This window comes from Liolophura sinensis, chromosome 6 (assembly GCF_032854445.1).
Source record: "Liolophura sinensis isolate JHLJ2023 chromosome 6, CUHK_Ljap_v2, whole genome shotgun sequence".
Taxonomy (NCBI): domain Eukaryota; kingdom Metazoa; phylum Mollusca; class Polyplacophora; order Chitonida; family Chitonidae; genus Liolophura; species Liolophura sinensis.
This window is the reverse complement of record NC_088300.1, coordinates 22596318-22617696: the sequence shown is the minus strand read 5'-3', so window position 1 is coordinate 22617696 and position 21379 is coordinate 22596318. Positions and strand designations below refer to the sequence as shown.

General features: G+C 37.8%; 1 protein-coding gene across 1 annotated transcript in view; it reads left to right on the top strand.

Moving 5' to 3' along the window:
• The window catches only part of LOC135466349 (protein numb-like), a 42823-nt gene that overhangs the window by 10800 nt on the left and 10644 nt on the right, over window positions 1–21379 (top strand). The window contains 5 exon segments of the mRNA XM_064743784.1: window positions 13131–13279; window positions 13764–13791; window positions 13794–13837; window positions 19456–19533; window positions 21236–21376. Of these exon segments, the coding sequence (XP_064599854.1) occupies window positions 13145–13279; window positions 13764–13791; window positions 13794–13837; window positions 19456–19533; window positions 21236–21376 (426 nt within the window). The 5' untranslated portion in view covers window positions 13131–13144.

Below are 21379 nucleotides of genomic sequence, written 5' to 3'. Positions count from 1 at the left end.
AATCTTCAAGCTTTTCAACCACTAAAGCACTTTTTGTCAGTGGAATTATGCATACAGTTATTATGAAAATGACTCTAAAAAATGACTTGTTTTATTAAAGATGCAAGCTAAATAAAACTGTGCCAATTATTTCTCTGCACCCCCCCCCCCCCCCACCACAAGCTCTCTCAGAAAGTTTCAAAATATCAGTTGCATAGACGGTTGAAAAGGTAGAAGAATTAGGGTAGCCCCAGGCTGAAAATATGTCGTCTTTTATTGGGAATACTGTTTGGAATTGTGGAAATTGACTCCAATATCAAGTTGTATTTGTATGAAGAGAATCTCATCAAGTAATGCCTTTAAAGTAGATTTGTGAAATTTTGAAAAGTAAAGATATGAATATGTTATTCATTAGATGGTATAACCATGCTTTTGGGGAGAAGGAAACTCATATTCTTGCTACAAAAACATACATTTTGGCCGAAATGAGCAGACCAGGTGTCCCGAAAATTAGAAGAAATATGGTAGCAACAATACATGTAGACACGCAAACATTAAGATCAGATTGTTAAATGGGAATCAAGAGAACTGCAGCAGTCAACTGTTTCTGTCCTTACAGCATTTTCATGTACATGTGGGTTCATCAAAAGTATTCATTGCTAGCAGAGAGCTTAGAAACCATTTGTGAAGTAATAGCTTAGCTGGAAAGGTTCATGTAAGCTTTATTGTTTCTGCAGAAATCTGCTTATAAATGAGCACATGTACGCACATGTAGTTAGGCGTAGGGTAACTTGCCTTGTGGACATTGTCAGAATGTATCGACCAAGGACAAGTTTTCCAAACCCAGGCTACATGCACAGTAGATGTATTTATAGGTACATCAAGGTTGAGGTATTGGACAGCTGCTAACACACACTAACATACAGCCGACTCAGCAGATCCCCAGCTTAGGTCTTGTGCATGTAGTAGATTTAAAATGTGCATATTTATAATGTTGGATAAATCTTATAACATCTCATTTGATACTAGTCATTCACATGTCATTAAATGTACCCCAATACTGTACCTGGATGTTCAGTGTAAATAAACACAAATGCTGCAATACATGTACATTTATAAAAGTTGAAATCATCTTTTCAATATCATGCTGACCAATCTCACTGGTTTAATATTAGTGATTTCCTATCTATCACAGCAAAATAGATTATATGTGAGATACACATAGATAGGTGATTTGGGATGTGGCCAAAGGTAAGTAAGATGGATGTGGTGGTAAATATTTCGTATTTAAATTATGACTTAGGTCACAATTTTTACACTAAAATCAATAACCATTGCAAAATGGTTATAGATATATTTGTCACTTAACAAATTTGAATTTAATTCTATTTATACATTTATCATTGAAGACTCTGGTAGCTGACAAAGAATAATTATCCTTTCTTTTCCTCAAGCACATTTTTATGCACTGATTTGATTTGCTGATATCAAAAAAAGGCCACAATTTGGTACAGTTGATTTTAGTTAGCAATTTTATAAATATAACAGTTAAACATGTTCATCCTTTTTTTATAAAAATTAGGAAAGAATATGCTACCTAAATGATATTCACCTTCACGAAGGATATATGATGTAAGGGTGTCATGATCATTATTCTGATGGTCACACATGGGAAGCTCTGCCTGCAACTTGTGAATGGTCGTGGGCTCCCCCCTTTTGGGGCCCCCATAGTGGGCACGTAACACAATGGCCATGGAGCCTCTCACTCTCGAGCCTTTGCTCTGAGTTCAAGTCTCGCTCGTGCTTCTTCCTCTACTGTCATATATGGTAAGGTCCGCAAACAACTTGCAGATGGTCATGGATTTTACGCATGCTCAGCCAATTAAAAACAGATAAATGAATAAATCATACTGACAGTGCATTCCTACATGTAGTGGGTTGAGAGCAGCAGATTTACCTCCCCTGTCTGTCATACCTTTTATGACCTGAAGGTGGCTGCAGAGAACAGGTGATCGTGTATATACCTACACCAGCCATTAAGCAGTGTAGACATTGTCATAATGGCTGGCTGTGTAGGAAATGATGTGACAGCTCTGACCTAACAGCCTGGCCAGGTAACCACCAGTGTATGTAGTGCCATGGTGAGTAGGGGCTGTGAAATCTTAGCACACAGGGACCAGGGCCTGCTGTGAACGCATTCAGGGAGCGGGTAACATATTGTGCAGACTGTGACGGATCAGCGATTGTGCGTTAAGTTCAAACTGTGTGCATTGGGGCACTTACACAGGGTGTTTACCCACCGTTTACTTTCTGTGGACTACTCTTTTATACTGCTTTCCAGTAGATGCTATGCTGGTTACCTGGTTGACTTCAAATGACTATAGGTTCAGGTAGGCACATGTTATTGTGTAGCAGGATTAATTAGCTCTGTTGAATGGCTCCTTGCTGGTTCACAGATAGCAGACATCAGGTGTACATGTATATCTTGTGAGGCTTGTCTTGTGCTTACCTACCATCGTCAGGCTAGGAATGTAGACTATTGTTATTTAGAAGACTATAACCTGTATGGTGTGAGTGTTCGTACTCGCATAGCCTAGACCTGACTGACCTAGTTTTTATTCTCAGCCAGCATTTGCCGAGTGGAATGTGAATTTTACCTTGGCTGGCCTCTCGTGCCTTAACTCTTGTGCTGTTGAATAATTGTGTACAGACAGGTAAGAGCTGCATATAGGTGATAATTTTCAGTACTCTGACTGAGTTCACATGTGATTGCCCCGAACCCACATGTATCTACCTTATCAATGCTCACATTCATGTACTCATACAGGTGATTTACCTGGGATGGGCTTCAGTTGACCCAGGAACATACCCTGAGGGTTCTCTAATGAAAACCACATAAAAAATGAAAGGTATGAGCTATACTTGTACACATGTATCTTATGAATGTGTCTCTGTCTGGTGTATAGAGCACATTTTGTGCAGAGAAAATACCATCTACTTGTGATGGCCCTCTTAACAAGGCACATAGCCATGCCATGCTTGAAGGCGTAGTCAAAGAATTGTTCTAGACAGCTCCAAGATTCTCAAACTTGCAATGCTTGTACCTGTGATAATTATTATTAAAGCTAATAATAGTTTAATAATTTAGTATTTAGAGGTGTTCAGACATTGGCTCTAAACAACCAGTCTAGATCATTCCACACCCACATATGTGGACACTTGACATATTTAGGGTTATTTGTAACCTGGCCTACATATATATATATATATATATATATATATATATACACATACTGCATGAATGGCTCTCTTTATGTAGAAGAGTACATACTTAATAATATGACATTTTACATAATTTGCAAAATGACATTTTGATTATTTCTGCTGATTATTTTCACCAGTGGAGATGACAGCGTGAGATGCACATCTATGGCCATAGTTTTGTTTTGATGTGAAACAGTCAGTGTATTTGGTAATGTAAATGCAACAGCTGTACACTTGGCTGAACCTATGTATGTACATGTATACATGTACTTGCATAAGATTATGATGTACATATTCGGTATGGACACATTTTATGTTCACATTTTATTGACTTTCACATGTTTTTTTTACTAACACAGCTGCACATAAAAGTTTTCAAATACATGTGTGCAAATGCTGCATGGACATAAAAAATATGTTTAAATGCATAATGGTCAAAATAGTCTGCCGGCAGTTTGTCCTATGACCACTCACATGGCAACATTGCTGCATAGGAGCAGTTTTTGGCTGTTGGATGCTTTAGTTATAACACACCTGAAATAATTGTTGTTAATATTGTGAAAGTGTTGTGTATTGTGAAAGTTTACCATGTTCATAGTCCACAAACCGTGGATTTCAGGAAGGCTCCATGTATGGTATTCATGACTCCCTAACTCATTCTGAATTGTCTGTTGGTGTTCTATTGTGAGATGAATGGAAAGGACAGGGTGCCATGATAAAATGTTTGCACCCAAATCTTAGCCCTGTGAAGATAGTGGAATTAATAAGGGTTTTATGGAGAATCTATAATGAAAAATGGGTTGGCTGCTCTGTTTTGACAGGAGCAATAAATCAGTCCATATGATGTGAGTTATTGAAGTCAGTTTCTGTATTATCAGTAAAAATGTAAACACTTTCTATGGAGATACAAATATAACAGTAAAAATGCAAATTCTGCTTTTTGATGGCTTTGGTATTGAATTAAAGTGACCGTACATCTACCTGTCCGTGATAGGTCTTCATGCGTCTCATACCCATCCTGGATGTGCATGTATTATATTTATATTGATTTTAGTCATTTATATATATGTACATATACATATGTATATGAAGCTTAAAAAAACATGTTCATCTTATTCTTCCTTGTTCTGTTGCATTCATGGTTTAATCTTCTCAAACGGAAAGAAAAATTTCAGCATACATTATTCCTGGTTGCCATGGTAAACAGTTGCCTTTATCTGAAAAGACTGTGAAACATGCATTATCCGGCAAACAATACATCCTTTGAATCAGTCTTGTGTTCTCTATTTTAGCGTCTGACAGTTTCTACCTTTTTGATCTTGTACCTTTGGACAGGTATTTTGTGCTCGTCAGTGGTAATCGATAACAAAAAGAATTGATGGCATACCTAAAATGAACGATCAATAAGAGTTCTGTAGCCTGTCTCTGCCAATGTGTGGTACCAGCTACTGTATCACTGGCAAGTGTGTAATTTTCACGCTGTAACAGTGCAAGGTCAGGGCAGGGTTCGTTATTAGTTCATGGGCTGGTCAGATCATCAGATAGATCTCTCTGCCAGTACAAGCTCAGAATGTTGGGATGGATTTCACTTAACAATGACAGCCTGTGGATAAAATCATCACATTGTAATGTGCATGATGGGCAGTGTTAAGCCCAGTGTACAACTACAGCAGGTGTAGGCTTCTATGACATGTACATGTGTGCATAAAGTTTTCTAGTAAACCTATTTTTGAGGCCTAATGATTTTGCATATACTACAGAAGCTGGATACATGTACATGTAAGTAATGCAAATAGCTGTCTCATTTACATGCGCTTTGTAACAGACATGTATGTGTACAGTGTATATAAAATGTAACTGCATTAGCAACATGTACATGTATCATACATGAATAACAATTCCTTGTTGGAAGACTACTGTAATGAGTCTTGAGGACAAGCTACATTGACGATCCCGATGACAGTAGAACACATCATTTTCTTCTGTGATGATGCAGTGCGTGTGTACTTCAAATATGTTATATGAGCCCACGTACATGTACACTGATAATTGTGACGTAATAAAGGAAAGGACGAATCAGCTGTGGACCATCTTGATACAAGCGGGAAGGAGATTCGCACGTGTGCAAGGTGTTTATTCAAACATAATCTGAAAACATTCTTCTGTGTTGACCGATAAAATTATACTTTTTGTTAACCCTGAAACTGGCCAATCCAACCAATGTAGTTTTGTCTCCAAAATCAAATTAAAAATGTGCTTAATTTGCACTGAAAGTTGCTCCTTCATATGTGAAAAGGTTGAGTAATTAAGACAGTGACTTTTCCATGTACATATATGTATAATGCACACTATACATTACAATATAATAAATGTACTTGTGTTCATACTACCGTAACATCACAAGTATATGAAAGGCAGTTCAATTTACTGCCCATTCCTTGTGATGTAATCTTTGTCTTAGAGCCTGGTAACACATGTACATTAGAATATGGACATGTGTACAGTATGTCTGATGTGATTTACTAATGACAGTAACATCTGGTTGGATCATGTGTTCCCTGATACTAATGTCGTAATGCACGTTTAATGGACTCCCTGCTGACAAGGCATCAGAAAAGTCTGAGGTCCGATGATAGAACTGGTAGACTCAGCCTACATGTACAGGTAAATACTGAAACAGACATTGATGTATAGACACATGTCCAAAACACACTATTACCAAGAAAGGCACACAATTTTGTCATTTTTTATAATACAATAGAATATTATTTTTGTTTGTCCCAATCTGGATTCACTTTTTCAAGATTCATGTTACGTTTAGTCTGACACTCTCCATTCCTTTATATGGCCTCACATGTCGAAGTGACCTGCATACATGCACTGTCTGTGTACATGTATTTCAGTTACATTGTACATGCATTGAACTTGTTTTTGACATGTTACAAGTCATCTGTGATGCCTCCATCCTCAGAGCAATTGGTTAACTGTCCATTCATTCCCAAGTCTACATTCATTGGGTTTTTAACCCATTGACATAATATTTATTTATTTGATTGGTGTTTTATGCCATACTCCAGAATTTTTCGCTTATACGACAGCGGGCAGCATTATGGTGGAAGGACACCAGGCAGAGCCCGGAGGATACCCACAACCATCTGCAGGTTGCTGGAAGATCTTCCCACTTACAGCCAAAGAGGATGTCAGCATGAGCTGGACCTGAGGCTCCTGGGTCATTATGCTGCGCTAGTGTGCTAACCAACTAAGCCACAGAGGCCTCTCATTCACATAACAAAACACATTAACTAGATGACCTCAATTTTTTCTCTCACACACATCGTGAGATGTGTCGCATGTCGCATGGAATATTAAATGTTTTTGTTGTAGTTTAGTCTCTTTCTGACCTTTCTTACTAAGTGCATTTTCAGTTGTATGTATTTGTACAACATTTAAACCAGGTTTGTAAATGTGCATCTATGGAACACATACATTCAAGCACACCTGTAAGTACAAAACGCACACTTTCTCACCATTGAAACGGATCCTCCTGTATTATGACTTGAATCAGTATATGTCCATATTGTATGTGGGTTAAGTGGTAAGATCTAGGTAATGTTCTCAAGGCTTACCTATTTGTAGGTTTATTGCTTTGGTACAGATATGAAGGATCCTGGTGTCCATAGGTACTACTACCTGTATTGTTTTGGTATAAATAAGAGTGTATATGTGGGTATAAAAATGAGGATGCCACCACTGGACCTGTCATGGTCCAATCCCTCTCTCTACCTGTCAAGTGTATAAGCCTGCTAGAAGGTAAACGCTAATCTATCAGGAGGGCTGACCCACTCAACAGTAAATTAGCCCAGAGCGGCAATTGGCCAATTTACTGTCACTGGTGTTAGCTGTTCAGTTTTACCGACTCCCCTGGCCCTTGTTGGATAGCCTGTCCAGGTTTCCCACCCCTCTAATATCTGATTTCTCACTTTTGCTGAAGTGTGGCTCTTGTTAACCCTGACAAGCCCAACCCTCGGAACAGTAGCCAAGTCTGGTCCTTGTTATACATCAACCAGATACATGTTCAACGGCATAGGTCAAATTAAACTTCATACTGGTTTTAGTGTTTTTGCAGTACTGAACATGCAGTATTTGGGTGTCTCCAAGGTTAGCCTTTGACCTTTACTCTAGTATATTTATTTTCTACAGGATTGATATGTAATTAAGGACTTGACAGATGTATACAATTCATTGTACTACATCACTGTTTGAACTCTACACAGAGTAATTTCATGTTCAGATCTACTTTTGAGTTTATCAGCTTTAACTTAATATTAATCTTTACATCTACTCTGTAAAATTAACAATATGAAAAATCTGGGTTAAAAGTGAAATCCTGATAATAATAATTGAGTAGTAAGTACTTGTGCAGAAATGTGATAATGTCCATAATCAGGAGGATGTATAAACTTTTTGTTGAATGCTGCCAGATTGTCATTTATAAAAAGTTGTTCACAACTGAACATTTGTGGATAAGAAGAATGTCTGGGGCACAGAATTGGCCCTGGTTAGCAACCATGTGGCTGCAGATGACAGGCTGTTGTTCAGTGAGGTATTAACACTGGAACTTGAACTTGTGAAATACATCTACATGTTGTGATGACAAGGTTGTTATGGCTATATTTGCGTCTTTAGTCTTCATTAGGTATTTGTAAAGAGTCACTGTTGCATACAACTGATTTATTATATGCCATTCAGACTACTTCAAACTCATTTATATGCCTTAGTATTTTTTTTCTGGTCATCTGGTACAAGGTATATGCAATTACACGTAAATACTGGTCTTGGAGGATTTCTGTCGACATTAAATGGCCTATTTCAAATTGTTTATGTAATCTATTTAGTCCATACAACAGACCTCACCTTGTAGATGGATGGCACTGTCCAGATAAATGTCCCTGACATTACTGTGGAGCATCAGGTGTGACTTGCACATGGCCAAATCATCGTCCTAAATTAAGTGTAATTGCTTCTGTGAAGAACATGTCTGGATTCCCAGGTATTCAGACAATATATATATATATCTAATTCATCACTTTGAACCAAGTGGAGTGGGGGAATTTCTGATGGATAAATCAGCCAGCTGGCAAGAAGACTTATTTTATATAACGTCTCACTGAGATTACAAATTTACATCTACAGAAATCATATTAATCATTTTTTTCTTAAATGCTTTCAGATCCAAAATTTAAGATTGTTTTTGTACATGTGGCATTCCTGTCAACACACATGTTCAGGAAGATTAAGTGAAGTACACCCTAGGTTGGTGTTCACCTGTGACATGTGCAGTAGTGCAGTGAATTCAGAACTACCTGTACAATTTCCTAAAGTAATGCCAGCATTCTGGTGAGCATGGAGCTAACAAGCTACCTTTTTCACCCTTTCATGAGATGTACTTTTTGTTTTCAGCATTTTTAACATAGAAGAGATTAAAAAATTTGAAATCTTGGAATCCTTTTAAATCAGATTATCCTCATAAATGGCTGTTTGGACATCCTCTGTCTGATACAGTACAACCGTGGCTTACTTCCGATCGTGTGTTCAGTTCAGGCCACATTATTTATGGATGCCTCGCCAGGAAAATGCGTGTACATGTATGCAGGCCTTCCTGAACAAAGGAAATTGTCCATATTGTTGGCTTTTCCACATTGCCCCTCTTTTACTCCATTGGGGGTAAAAGGTGGGGAAAAAATGAAGTAATCCTAGAATATCATGTTATAAAACATCATTGGCGATGGTGAAATTAGTTGAGCCATTAGTTATGGTTCGTAAAAGTTTATGTACAATCTGTGGGGTATTATTGCAAAATTGATTTATATAATCATGTTACAGCCAGCCCATTCATTTATATTATTCTTGCAGTGAAAACATACACATGCATCCAGGACATTTTCTACAACTAATGCTGGTATCATACCAATCTTCAGTGTATATCATGTTACAGTGACGGTGTAGCACTACTTTATACCCAGTACATCCTATATTGATTTACTAATACCTTCATGGTTGGAATCAGCACAGCACTCAGCCATTAAGCAAACAGCATCTGCTCTAAATGTACATGTATAAGAGGAGCATGACGGAGGCAGAGGACATGCTGTTACATACATGTAGGCCAGTGATTTTGAGAGAAGAATTAATATCAAGGGAAAATTATCAGTGAAATTGTTTCCTGTGGGAACACATGGTAAATATATACAAATTATCAGAGTTGTGAATGAACATGTACTTTTAACTTGGTAGATGGGTTATGGAATGGTTATGATAATTTACAAGGTTTTACTAAGCATTTTGTGTTTTACTTACACCAATTCTTCAAGCTTTTCGCATATAAGAGCAACTTTCAGTACCATTTTAATAATGCTTATTTTTAGTTTATACATGTATGTTGGAGACAAAACTACATTGATTAGGCCAATTTCACAGCTTCACAATAGTCCACACAGAATAATGCCTTCAGCATATGCTTAAATACACACCTTGCATCATGCAAAAGGGTTGAGGAATTTATACAGTAGTACATTGAATTACTAAATTTGGCATTGCCAAACGAGGCCAGTATACACCTTTCTGTATGGGAGACATTGTTGTTGGATTAGGGAAGCAATATTCTTGGATGGTGGAAATCAGGTGACCATGGCTGCATCCCCCACACCATGAACATGTATAGATATGTATATACATATATACATGTACCTGGACATCAACACTGTGGACATTTTTATCAGCTGTGTGTCCTAAACTCCCCTCAACTACATGTATTTTGTCCATGATATAAAAAGTTTTGATTGACATACATGTATATGCTCGCAGCTCCTTTTAGATTTTGGAGATGATTATAGTTGTGCACAGCACTGGAAATTTGACCACATAGTTCAGAAACTGCACTTTGACCTATTGTAGTATAATATTCAAGCTTCATTTATTAGTCGTTTGTCGCCATGCACCACAGTTATAATGAAGGTGAATGCCATTTCCAAACATACCGGACATTCTCCAGGTAGTTGATGTAATTGATGAGTCATGAAATGTAGCAAGCTTCTGATTGTAATTAATTCTGCAGGTAATAATAGTAAATGATGTACCTGTATGACCTTATTGGTGAACCCTGGGCTAGGTCGAATCAGTGCATAATTTGACTCCTGGAGCAGTACACAGTAGGCAGCCTATGGTGTTTGGCAGTCGGCACATCAGGACAAAAATGCGCTTGTGAACATGAATTTATATAAATATGTTCAGCTAGTACAATGTGGAATATATGAGCACTGAAAACAAATTGTAGTACATGTACTTAGTAAGTCAACACTGCACAAGGAGAACTGTATATTGTGACAGAGCTAAATTGTGAGTTTCGCATTAGAACAGCATGTGCATAAAGAGCTCATACATGTACATGTATGTCTTCATGAAAGAACAATGGCTTCTCATGTGGTTTGTATTAGTCCTCTTAAATCGGTTGTTTGTGAACAATACATACCTGCACTTCCAGTAAGGTTGCTGTTTTCACCTGTGTTCAAAGAGGGGAAAAAATGGTTAAGAAACTAGGTTAAAGATGGTATAACAGTTTAGTATTCCAATCTTGTACATGATAATTACAGTACACCAGAGACTCCTGTCATCTCAAGACTACCAGGGAAATCCTTTGTTATCCAGGCTGTACATGTGTGTACTATTACGGTTTGTTGGCTGATAAGTCATGTATGCATGGTCTTCCTTTAACAGCCTTCGAATTGAATACATTGGGTGAGACCAACATTTTGACCAAGTGTGTCTCACTTGTATCCCAAAGGTCAGAGTTGATTGGATGCCAGAAGCCTCCTAGAGATGACAGTGTCTTTATTAATCTGCATTTAATTAGCTTTGTGATATGAAAAGGGTAATCCAATTCAAGTGAACCAGCATTGGTATTACTTACTTGGTCTTTAATTCCCCAAATCTACATCTAATCAGTTACAAATCTGCCTGTGCTTACAGGTAATACGCTAAAGGCAAGAGAAGTTGGTCTTTATGTTTACTCTGAAAATTCTTGTGTACCCTATTTAAAACGCATTAAGTAAACAACTGTCTGTCATTCTGCTCTGTGTCACAGCCAACAGATAAGTGTTTTTAAGAGTAAAGGACATGTACGTGTTTTACAGTATGTTCAACAGAATTTTGTAATTGGGGAAAAGAGGCTGAAATACTATAGACCAACATACACTTTAAAAATAGTGTCCATTTTTGGCCCTCCTGTGTAAATTACAGCGTAGTGTATGTTGTACCCTGAACATCAGCAGGGGGCGTCCAGTGATGGAGAAAGCAATGTTAAAAAAAATTGTTAGGCGGGTACTGTTTTTTTAAAAGTGCTGCAGGTATTGAGCTCCGAGTTTGCACACATGTAGAACACAACAGCAAGAGGGGGATACTCCATCGTTGGTTGGATGTGTGCATATTGAGTGCCATGAATGACTGAATTCCTGACTTAAGTATTATGTATAAGAATCAGTATTAAACAAAATGTTAGGGTTGGTGTCTTAAAAAGTATAATATATATTGGCCTGAAGTTTTACATTCATATAAAGCACATATAATTACCATAACATGGCAAATTCCTGAGTTCAGTTCTACATGCATTTAGCTGAAGGTTTGCATTCATGTGTCTCGTACAGGCAAGCTCTTTGGTGGCCTTTGCTTTCATTTCTGAGTTATGGAACATTATCTTGTGCAGCTTTGTAGGTGGAAATTTAAGACACAACTTGATTACAAAGACTTCTGAGAATATGTATTAGGAAGTTCTAAGAAGGGAGTTCAAATTGTACAGTCACATAGGTGAATATATTTTTGTTGGTTTGTTATAGGCTGGTGAATTCTGCAATATCAACATATATTCCTCTGTAAATCTTGCCATGAATCATGGTGTTTCACTGTGAATGTGTATTTACATACACGTGCAATACAGCATTATATCTGTTCCTGGTATGGGGTACATTGAATAAAGACTCACTTAGTGGTATTGAATTGTGGTTGTTGCGTCATAGGTATGCCGCACAAGTTGTCATTGTGGTGGTATGACTGGCCTACTCACTCAGTTGTGTGGTGGGGGTCATAGATCTTCAGGTGTGGGAAACTGTGTGGGTTTACTTGTATTCTTTCCTGGAGACCTGTGTAATCTGTTAAGCCTGTAACCTGGTGAAGATTTAAGAAACATGAATCACTTTGTAGGTAGCTTAGTGTACATTGGGAAGATGTGTCATTCGAGCCTACAGGTCTCTACTGGATTGATTTGCGCGTGCTAAGTGTATGTGGTTTGGTAAGCTGAGAAGTCTTTACTGTCATTTCTGTATGAGTTAATGTGCCATTAGGTTAGGTGTAACTGCCACTTGTATGGAAACATAACAATATGATCTACTCTTAGTTTTGCTCTGTATAAAGTATTGAGTGCATGCCTGTTTATAACGCCATTCTCAGATGATATATGTTCAGTAAAATATGTCTTATCTCTTCCACTTCTCTCAGAACAGAGGGCTACCTGCTGTATGTGTAATGTGGGTAAGATACATGTAGGAAGGGTTAAGAACTGTGATAAGCCAATTCTTCAAAGGTGAGGAAATAATAGGGCTGGCTAGCCTTGCTCTGTGTAAAGAAGGCAGAATTGGCTGAAGTGTTGTACAATGAACAGACAAAACAGATAGTTCATGGCCTTCCACTTCTGACATACATGTTCATGACAGTATGTAATAAAGGGCAAAGGAAAAACAACAAATATATTTAATTTTATGTACATATAAATTGTGTATATAAATGTACATTTAGAATACATGTATTTATGTACCGTGTTTCATTTGTTTGCTTGACAGATTAAACTAGCTTCATGAAGATGGAAAAGTTAAAACGGAGTCTAAGTTTTCGAAAGAAAAAAGACCATGTGCCTGAGTGCAGCAAGCCTCACCAGTGGCAGGAAGACGAGAAAAAAGTGCGGGATGGCACCTGTAGTTTTCAAGTCCGGGTGAGTACGTCTTTGACAGTCAGAGCAGCCTGTATACAGTAATGATCAATATCAGCCAGGCACTTATACTCATTATGTACATTATTGTTTAGAAATTTTTAAAAAATCAGAATTCAGAAATAATATAAGAATAGAATATTAGCCAAGATTTTGTTCAAGGTGCTTTTCATGACACTGTGTGAACTTTACTAAGATCTTGTGGGCATGTAGATTGATAGCTATAGCTGCCTACTTAACAAGCCAAGCTGTTTTAAACTTGGGTACTTTGATAGATTACATCAATTCTTCAGGCTTGTTAGCTGTGACATTTTATTTATTTCATAAAAGATTACATAAATATGATAGTTTTAGGACAGAATCATCAAATATACATGCTTATAGTATGTATTGAATGGTTATCTCTATAGTATACCTAAGATAAGCCTGACAGTTCATGAAGAGCCTGTGTAACTGTTGTTTCATATACATGTATGTATGTTTTCAGCATCTGGGCTGTATAGAGGTTTTCGAATCCAGGGGATGCAAGTCTGTGAAGAGGCTGTCAAGGCTCTTAAATCTGTAAGTCCTACACTTTCCATTGCTTCATATGTTCTGACATCAAATATACATGCACCTTCATGATTATTGTTATTTTAATTGAAATATATAGCCATAGTTCACTTGATTTCGTTTTGACCATGGGACATAAATATTTATATATACATGCGTTTTGTATTTCATGGCTTGTTTTCTCTTGACTTGTTACTTTGTTACTTTCCACCATTCCAACAAAACATAAAAAAAAAAGGTTTAATATGTCCTCATCGATATAAGCTGGAGTTTTACTGTAGACATTTCATGGACTGTAGATAGGGTTTTATTTGAAATTGTAATGCAGTGTTATGGGGCCAATCCCTGACATTTATGCTCAGGAAGCTTTTATACACCATGTACATGCAGCACAGGATAAAACACTAAATGTCAAAAATAAACTGCTTGACTGAAAGACCTTTTGATTAATTAGGAGAAGTTGGCCACTAATGCTTCCTTTATGTACATTATATACAGCACAGTATATTAGTATATCAAGACATTAGTTTTGGTGTTCTTTAGATAACGGTCACATCAAGAATCAGATTGGACTGTTAGACTTGTATCTCTTACAAGGTGATAAACAGGAGGAAATAGATAACGCATAGCCGTGTTGTTGTGGTACAGGTCTAAAGGTTTCATAGATTAGAATGAATGATTATGGCTTAATGCCATATTGGTTCTATATTAACTTATCATGGTGACAGTAGATAGGAGGCAGTGTCTGAAGGTGTTTACAGGTAGAGGACAGTCTCATCAGCTGACGGTGTTTTAGTATGACTCAATCTGTTCTCAGTGAGTCAATGTAAAGCCTAGCGACTCTTTTTTTCCCCTCTGACAATACATCTATAATGGCCCCTACACATGACCAGTCCCATCAAACGCCTGGGGCTATGTCTATAAACCAGGTCAGTGAACAACAACAGCACTCCCGCCATATGTTCCCAGAGTAGGTGTGCTCAGCTGATTCAGCCTTGCTCTCTACTGCGTTTTTATCACAATTCTCTGACTTGAATGGTGTTGTTGATGGTACATTCCTACACAGCTGTGACTTATAGTTGTAACATCTGTAAATAGGTTAGCAACTGATATTGGATATGAAGTACATGTAGTTAGATAGCAGTGAAATATTGGATTTGAACTATTGACACATCAGTATCTCAAGACTTCCTCTTTATCTTTTCTCTAGTACTCACAAGAAGGCAAATTTGTATTGAACATCATCATGTAAAATTTTTTTTTTTTTTTTTGGAAACTCTGAAACCTCTGCATGTTTTATCCATGATGTGCCTGAAAAATTGCTGATGCGGTGTTATCTTCCATTTATTTGTTCAGAACTTCTCAAATATGAACTACATCTGTTGAGAATTAAAGAGAACATGAGAAGTGAGAGTATCTCCAGTTTCAGTATGGTATGTGTTCCTTGAGGCTACAACAAATCGATCCCATCTGATGAGCTTTATTTGGAGTTATCTTGGTGTAGGAGTTGGTGATTAGAGTACAGCTTGTCTGCTCATACCTCCATGGAGGATTCTCCATAGGTCCAGACTACTGCCTGAGCTTTTCCTCAGAAAACCTCCTGTCTTATCTGCCAGGGTTGACTACAGTGGTATATGGCTGAGCTGCTACCAGCTGGAGCATTAAAGAGCAATTCATCAGTCTGAGGTACTTGTCAAACAGGAATGATCATAATACATTCTCCTAGTCTGACAATTAAGATCATTATAACCAGAATGCCCAGAGTAAATGTCGGTGGAACGATTCTGCATACCTCGGTCTATTTCAGTACCTAACACTTATCTCAGACTGTCCAGATATTGATGCCATTCCACCTGCGACAAGGTGCTGTTTGATCTAGGTTATTATGAGTGCTGTGTTTTTGGCAGGACCCAGCTTCCATAGTAAACGGCTATACATTTTTCTGATCAATAACCATATTCTGCTGCTTAGTTGAACACAGCTTTTAATAGCCACGATGATAAATCTTCCTAGCAGAAATTTGTTTGGCCATTACACAGGAGATTACGTCAATATTAGATGATAAATTATGAACAAGGTTGTGTAGGCTCCTTTCTTATTGTCCTTATGCGAGAGATTTTGGTACACTTAAAATTTGCTCATTCATCTTGTCCCAAATAATTGCTGAAAGGTTTAATTTACCCATGGTGTACGTGCTTTGCCATGGTTTCAGACAATTCGCTTGCTCGAATGCCTGTTTTCCTTCATTTTTTCTCCGACCTATTTATAGTAGCTGTATAGCATTTGTAATGCACTGAATAATATAACTTCCCCCGTGACCCCTATACTTAATAGCATAAAGCTGTTATCTCACATGGGATGAGTTTCGACTAGCGATCTAGTGATCGCAGATTTTTTGACCCCACCCAAAACATTTCAACCACTTGAGAGTGGAAACAACCATCTGCAATCAAGTGAGACCAACCACACCAAGAGTATATATGTCACAGTATGTTTGCAAAGATTCACTGTGGATTGCTTGCGGAAACTCGCTTCATGTGAGACCCCTTTACACCATTAACATTATGTGAAGCTAATTACATGTTTAGTAGAAATGAATTAACATTATGAGGCATTATCTACGTTTAACTGTAGGTCTGTATATATTCTGTATGTACATAAATATTTCTGTTTGTTGATGTACATATGAAGACAAGCTAGACCCGAGGGGTGAGTTATTTACATACATGTGCATGTAGCCAGTATATATGTACTGGTGAAAAGCAGCTGAATGCCTGCGCATGAACTTATCAAATATTGATGCTGTGTACCTTTTCTCTTCCTAGTATAGACTCTTCGCCTTGAGCGTGTTACCTGTACATGCCCAGGTGTATTGGTTAAAATGTATATTGTGTAGCCATCGGCCATGTTGATGCTACTTAATCATATAGCCATTCCAAATTTATTGATGTTAGATAGTATATATATGTGGGATAATAGATGAATTTCTTACCCATGTTACTTGTTCTCACCACAGTATGGCTGAAATGCTGCCAGAGTGGTATGAAATCCCAATCATGCATATACACTCATGTACATATATGAGATCTGTACGGGTCTAAGATTTTTTTTTTCATTAACAATTACAGATGCATGTACACAGGAACTGTGGGCTTTTGACATCTGGGTATAAACCCATTTATTGAATGTGCCCAGTTACTAGTCCTCCCATTCCTGGGGTCACCACACATATACAAGTAAATGAAACAGAATATTCTTTTGACCATTGACAATGCCCAATTAGAGTCACATGATGCTATTTAAGTGCAGACACTGGTTTACAGAAATCTATATCTATGTGTCTCACATATACAGTCAGCTTAGTTATGTCTATCAACACATCATTTGTCTCTGAAGGAATTTCACAACCAGTAATGTTCTCAGCCAGCTTTAGGTTATTTCTAGGTATATACATGTATATGTAGACAGTGCAACAGTGAAGCAGGAGTCCATTCAAACAATGTTAAGGGCTATACAAGACCATTAGTGTTACGTTTGTTTGTAAAGGGTTTATTAGGGTTCAGTTAACATGTTCATTTTCGTTATTGATAAAGACTTCTTATGTGCACATCTGAATATTTTTATGCACTGTAATATACATATATCCTGTTGTGAGGTGGATTTTAAATTTTATTAAAGAAATGACACAGTAATCAATTTGATGTGCTGTTTTTTTTGTGGATGTAATTTGTGGGTGTACATGTACTGCAGACAATATACTTGAAAGGTCTCTTGACTCATAAAAACGCGTATTATGGAATACTAGGGGTGATGTACTTAAATATGTAATGCGCAGGTGTTCACTCTACTAAGGGGAACGATAACTTGATATTGATAGATTAATTATGTACTATTTAACCCTGATTTCCCTTGTGGACAAAATATTAAATTTGTTCAGCTTCGGATGTTCAAGCTGTTTTATGCTAGCTTTGTCTTTTGCTGAAGATGTCCAGAATGATACACGTGTGGTACACAATTCCCTCTGTACCTGTTACGTTAGTCAGTGAATGCCCACCTGCCTCTCTCATACCACAGCGACATATCCTTGCTGGGGGGATTACTCAATCTTCAATAATGCATAAGTATAGATTTGCTGAGGAAATCAAGCTATAGTAAAACCGATATTGAGGAAAAACTGTTTCCGGCCTGGTACATGTATGTTTGATCAAGCTCTCCGTGTCTCAGGTCAGACTGCTTTAAACCCAGAGTTCCCAATAGGCTGGTAAAAGAGGGTTCGATGATCCAAGTGATTGGCATACTCCAGCCGAAATCACACTAGCCAGTCAGCCAAGCACACAATTGATCAAATTTATATGTAAGAGAGGATCACTCTAAGACAGCTTTGCATTACATGGCATTTTATGGGACGATCCATCAAGTGATAGATTTTGGAGATCTGGTTATTTGCTATGAGCTTTGTCGCACTCCGGTACCACTGTATTGCATATAGTGCTCTAAGGTGTAGCCTTTTAGGCTGAGTTAGTATATAATCCCCTAGCCTCCAGAGTGCTAGATCTGTGATTGATTTATTCAACACCAAGGTTACCGGTTCTTATACATTTATACATCTTGTTCAGATATATAGTAGTTCCTCTGTGAGCTGGGAAACTGTTCGTATTGGTACTCCTCACTCAGCTCTCTGGCAAGAGAGCCTTTCAGCCTGTAGCAGAGTCTCACGTACAAGGCTGCCATTCATTCCTCCATGCTTTATTAGAATTCTCTGCTTCCTTCCTGATGGCGGACTCTGATGAGCTGTTTGACAGAGTATTGTGCATTACATGTTGCTGTGGCTGCACGTAAACAATAGCTCATTATTTTGGTGACGCCATGAATATGCTGGTTAGATTTTGATGCGTCTTAGTTTATGATGAAATCCTGCTTCTTGTTGAATTATGTCTATGTAGTAATTATCGTGAAAGAGGCAGATGTTGGTTTCTGTTGTCAAATTAACCCGCTCTACTCCACCCCAGAAGCACCTGCTACCCAATGCCTGCCTCAGTGTTTGGGGGAGTTCTCCTGGCATTCAGGTCAATTAGTGGACACGTACGTGTACATAGTATATAGAGTAGACCTGAGAACAAGTAGAATAAGAAAGGTCAGGTCCCATTTGGTAGGTAAAGAAAACATTTCCTGCAATGGATAAAAGCAACTGTATGTACATATACATAGCTCTTGATACTTATATGACTACTTGGCGTGCCATTTTTCTCTATGGGCTCCACAAGTCATTAAAATGGTGCATGTGGACTGCAAAGGTATTAATCATTATTATGTTGTTCCCTTAAGGCATTATCTACAAGAGGATGACAGTAACATATATCGCAGATGATAGCTAAATAGATTATGTGAATGTTATAAAAGATGAATTACGGAGGTGATAAAAACGGCAGAGTTCGAATAAAGTGGATATTTTCCATAAAAATTATGATATTGTTTGCCTAAAAACTGTTAAGGATGGTTTACATTTATCATTGATATATTGTTATTATATTGTGTTCTAATGTATATCCTGTCAGTCACTGATTGCCAGGTACTGTTAGCTCTTGATACGTATATTGTTTGAATCTTGTGTGTTTTTATGTTTACAGAGCTGTAAAGGCAAATATCAGAGAGCTATACTATATGTGTCCGGGGATGCCTTAAGGGTTGTGGATGAAATCAGCAAGGTGAGTTAATACATTGGTTTTGATATGGCTTATGATGCTTTCAGTGATTCTGACTGGACATGATACTCCATAAATCAGAGTAGACGTACATCAGTAAGATATGCTGACCAAAAAATTGGAAAGGGTATTCACTCATGATGTATATAAAGGACCTTGATTCTTTGTTGCAAGAAAAAAAAAACAGATGGTAGTTATTATGTGTGAGAAATGAAGTCTTCAAACCAAATACAAGGGATTTGTGTTGCAAGATAAGCGTGTACGTTGTTGGAAAGGTTGTACCTTTTAAAAGATAAGTTTTGCCTTGTTAAATATCATAGATTGTACAGGTTGCTGAAAGACTTTCCCACATACAGCTGTAGATAAAACCAGCATGAGCTGGACTTGAACTCATAGCATTCGCATGGGTGAGAGGCTCTTGGGTCATAGAGGCCCCCAGATAGGAAATAAGTTGGTAGATGCAAGTAGAACATTGGTGCACGTGTATACATATGCACATAAGAGATCAAATGGTTTTGGAAGCCATCGCCACCAGATGTGTCCTGAGTGACTTTCTTTTCTTGGTTTCATGTGCTCAGGGTAAGCCCGCACCTATGTAAATCTAGCTATTCTATCCAGTGTAGGGATCTTTGTGAACTTCAACTTTCCCTGGAGAGGACAATGGCCAGCTTGCATCTCCAGACATGAGATAACAATATTTGCTAGGCAACAGCCTCCTGTTTTTGTCTGAATCAATAGACAAGCATCTGCACTGAACTTAATTGGTCTGGGTATTTGTTGCCATGCAGGCTCTTGGGAACCTGTACCTTAGGAGGTGTAGAATGATTAACTGTGGCTGCAGTTAGTCACATCTGAAAATAGGCTTTGTGATTACAGTGGACATGGTTGTTTTAATGTCCAGTCCCAAACAGTAAAGCTGTTAATGTACTTGTATAGGGAGTTTCTTGTTTGCCATTCTTGTTAAGGATCATTTGTTTCCATTTTTTCCATGTTGTGTTTTAGTGAATAAAAGATGAATAATGTGATGTATGTCCAGCTTCAGCTTGCTCAAATGTTAGGGCCTGTGAGCAGATGCTTTAATCTTAAGTAATGAGGCTCGTGAAAACAACTCATAAAATTCTTGTCTGAATGCAATGCAATTTTACAATACCGGTAGAAGATGCGGGCACAGCATGTGTGGATGCAGTACATGTCATATATGATGTGCACATGATGCACAAATATGTATATTTATATATGTACGTACTTGTTGACAACATGAAGGTGAAGTGAAGTTCATGTAGAATGAGACCCCAATGGCAACCCAAGTTAACTTTTCCATATACTATTTTGGCCAACTGCAAATACTGCAAGGGGAGATGAAAGTTGGATAGTTGTATAACTGTTTTGTATTGTGAGTAGTTAGGTTTACTGGTCAGACTACATACATACACATGTAGAAGAAAGTACATTACATAATATACATATGGTTGGACTTTGGTGCAGTTTTACATTTTCATGATCTGAAGTTGTTGGTGACCAGGATATTGGTTTCAAGTTACATGAAGTAAACTGCATTAACTTTGGATGTATGCACAGACAAATTCTTCAATCACTGGGGGAATATCATCGCTTTAATGTCCATCTCGTGATTCTCATGAATCATGGAGAAACATTGAAGTTTGGGACATGAAGTTAATATGACAGAAAATTCACTTTGTTTCAGAGCATGATTGTGGACCAGACAATAGAGAAAGTATCATTCTGTGCTCCTGATCGTAACCACGAGAAAGGTTTCGCCTACATCTGTAGGGACGGGACAACCAGACGCTGGATGTGCCATGGTTTCATGGCTGTAAAAGAATCCGTA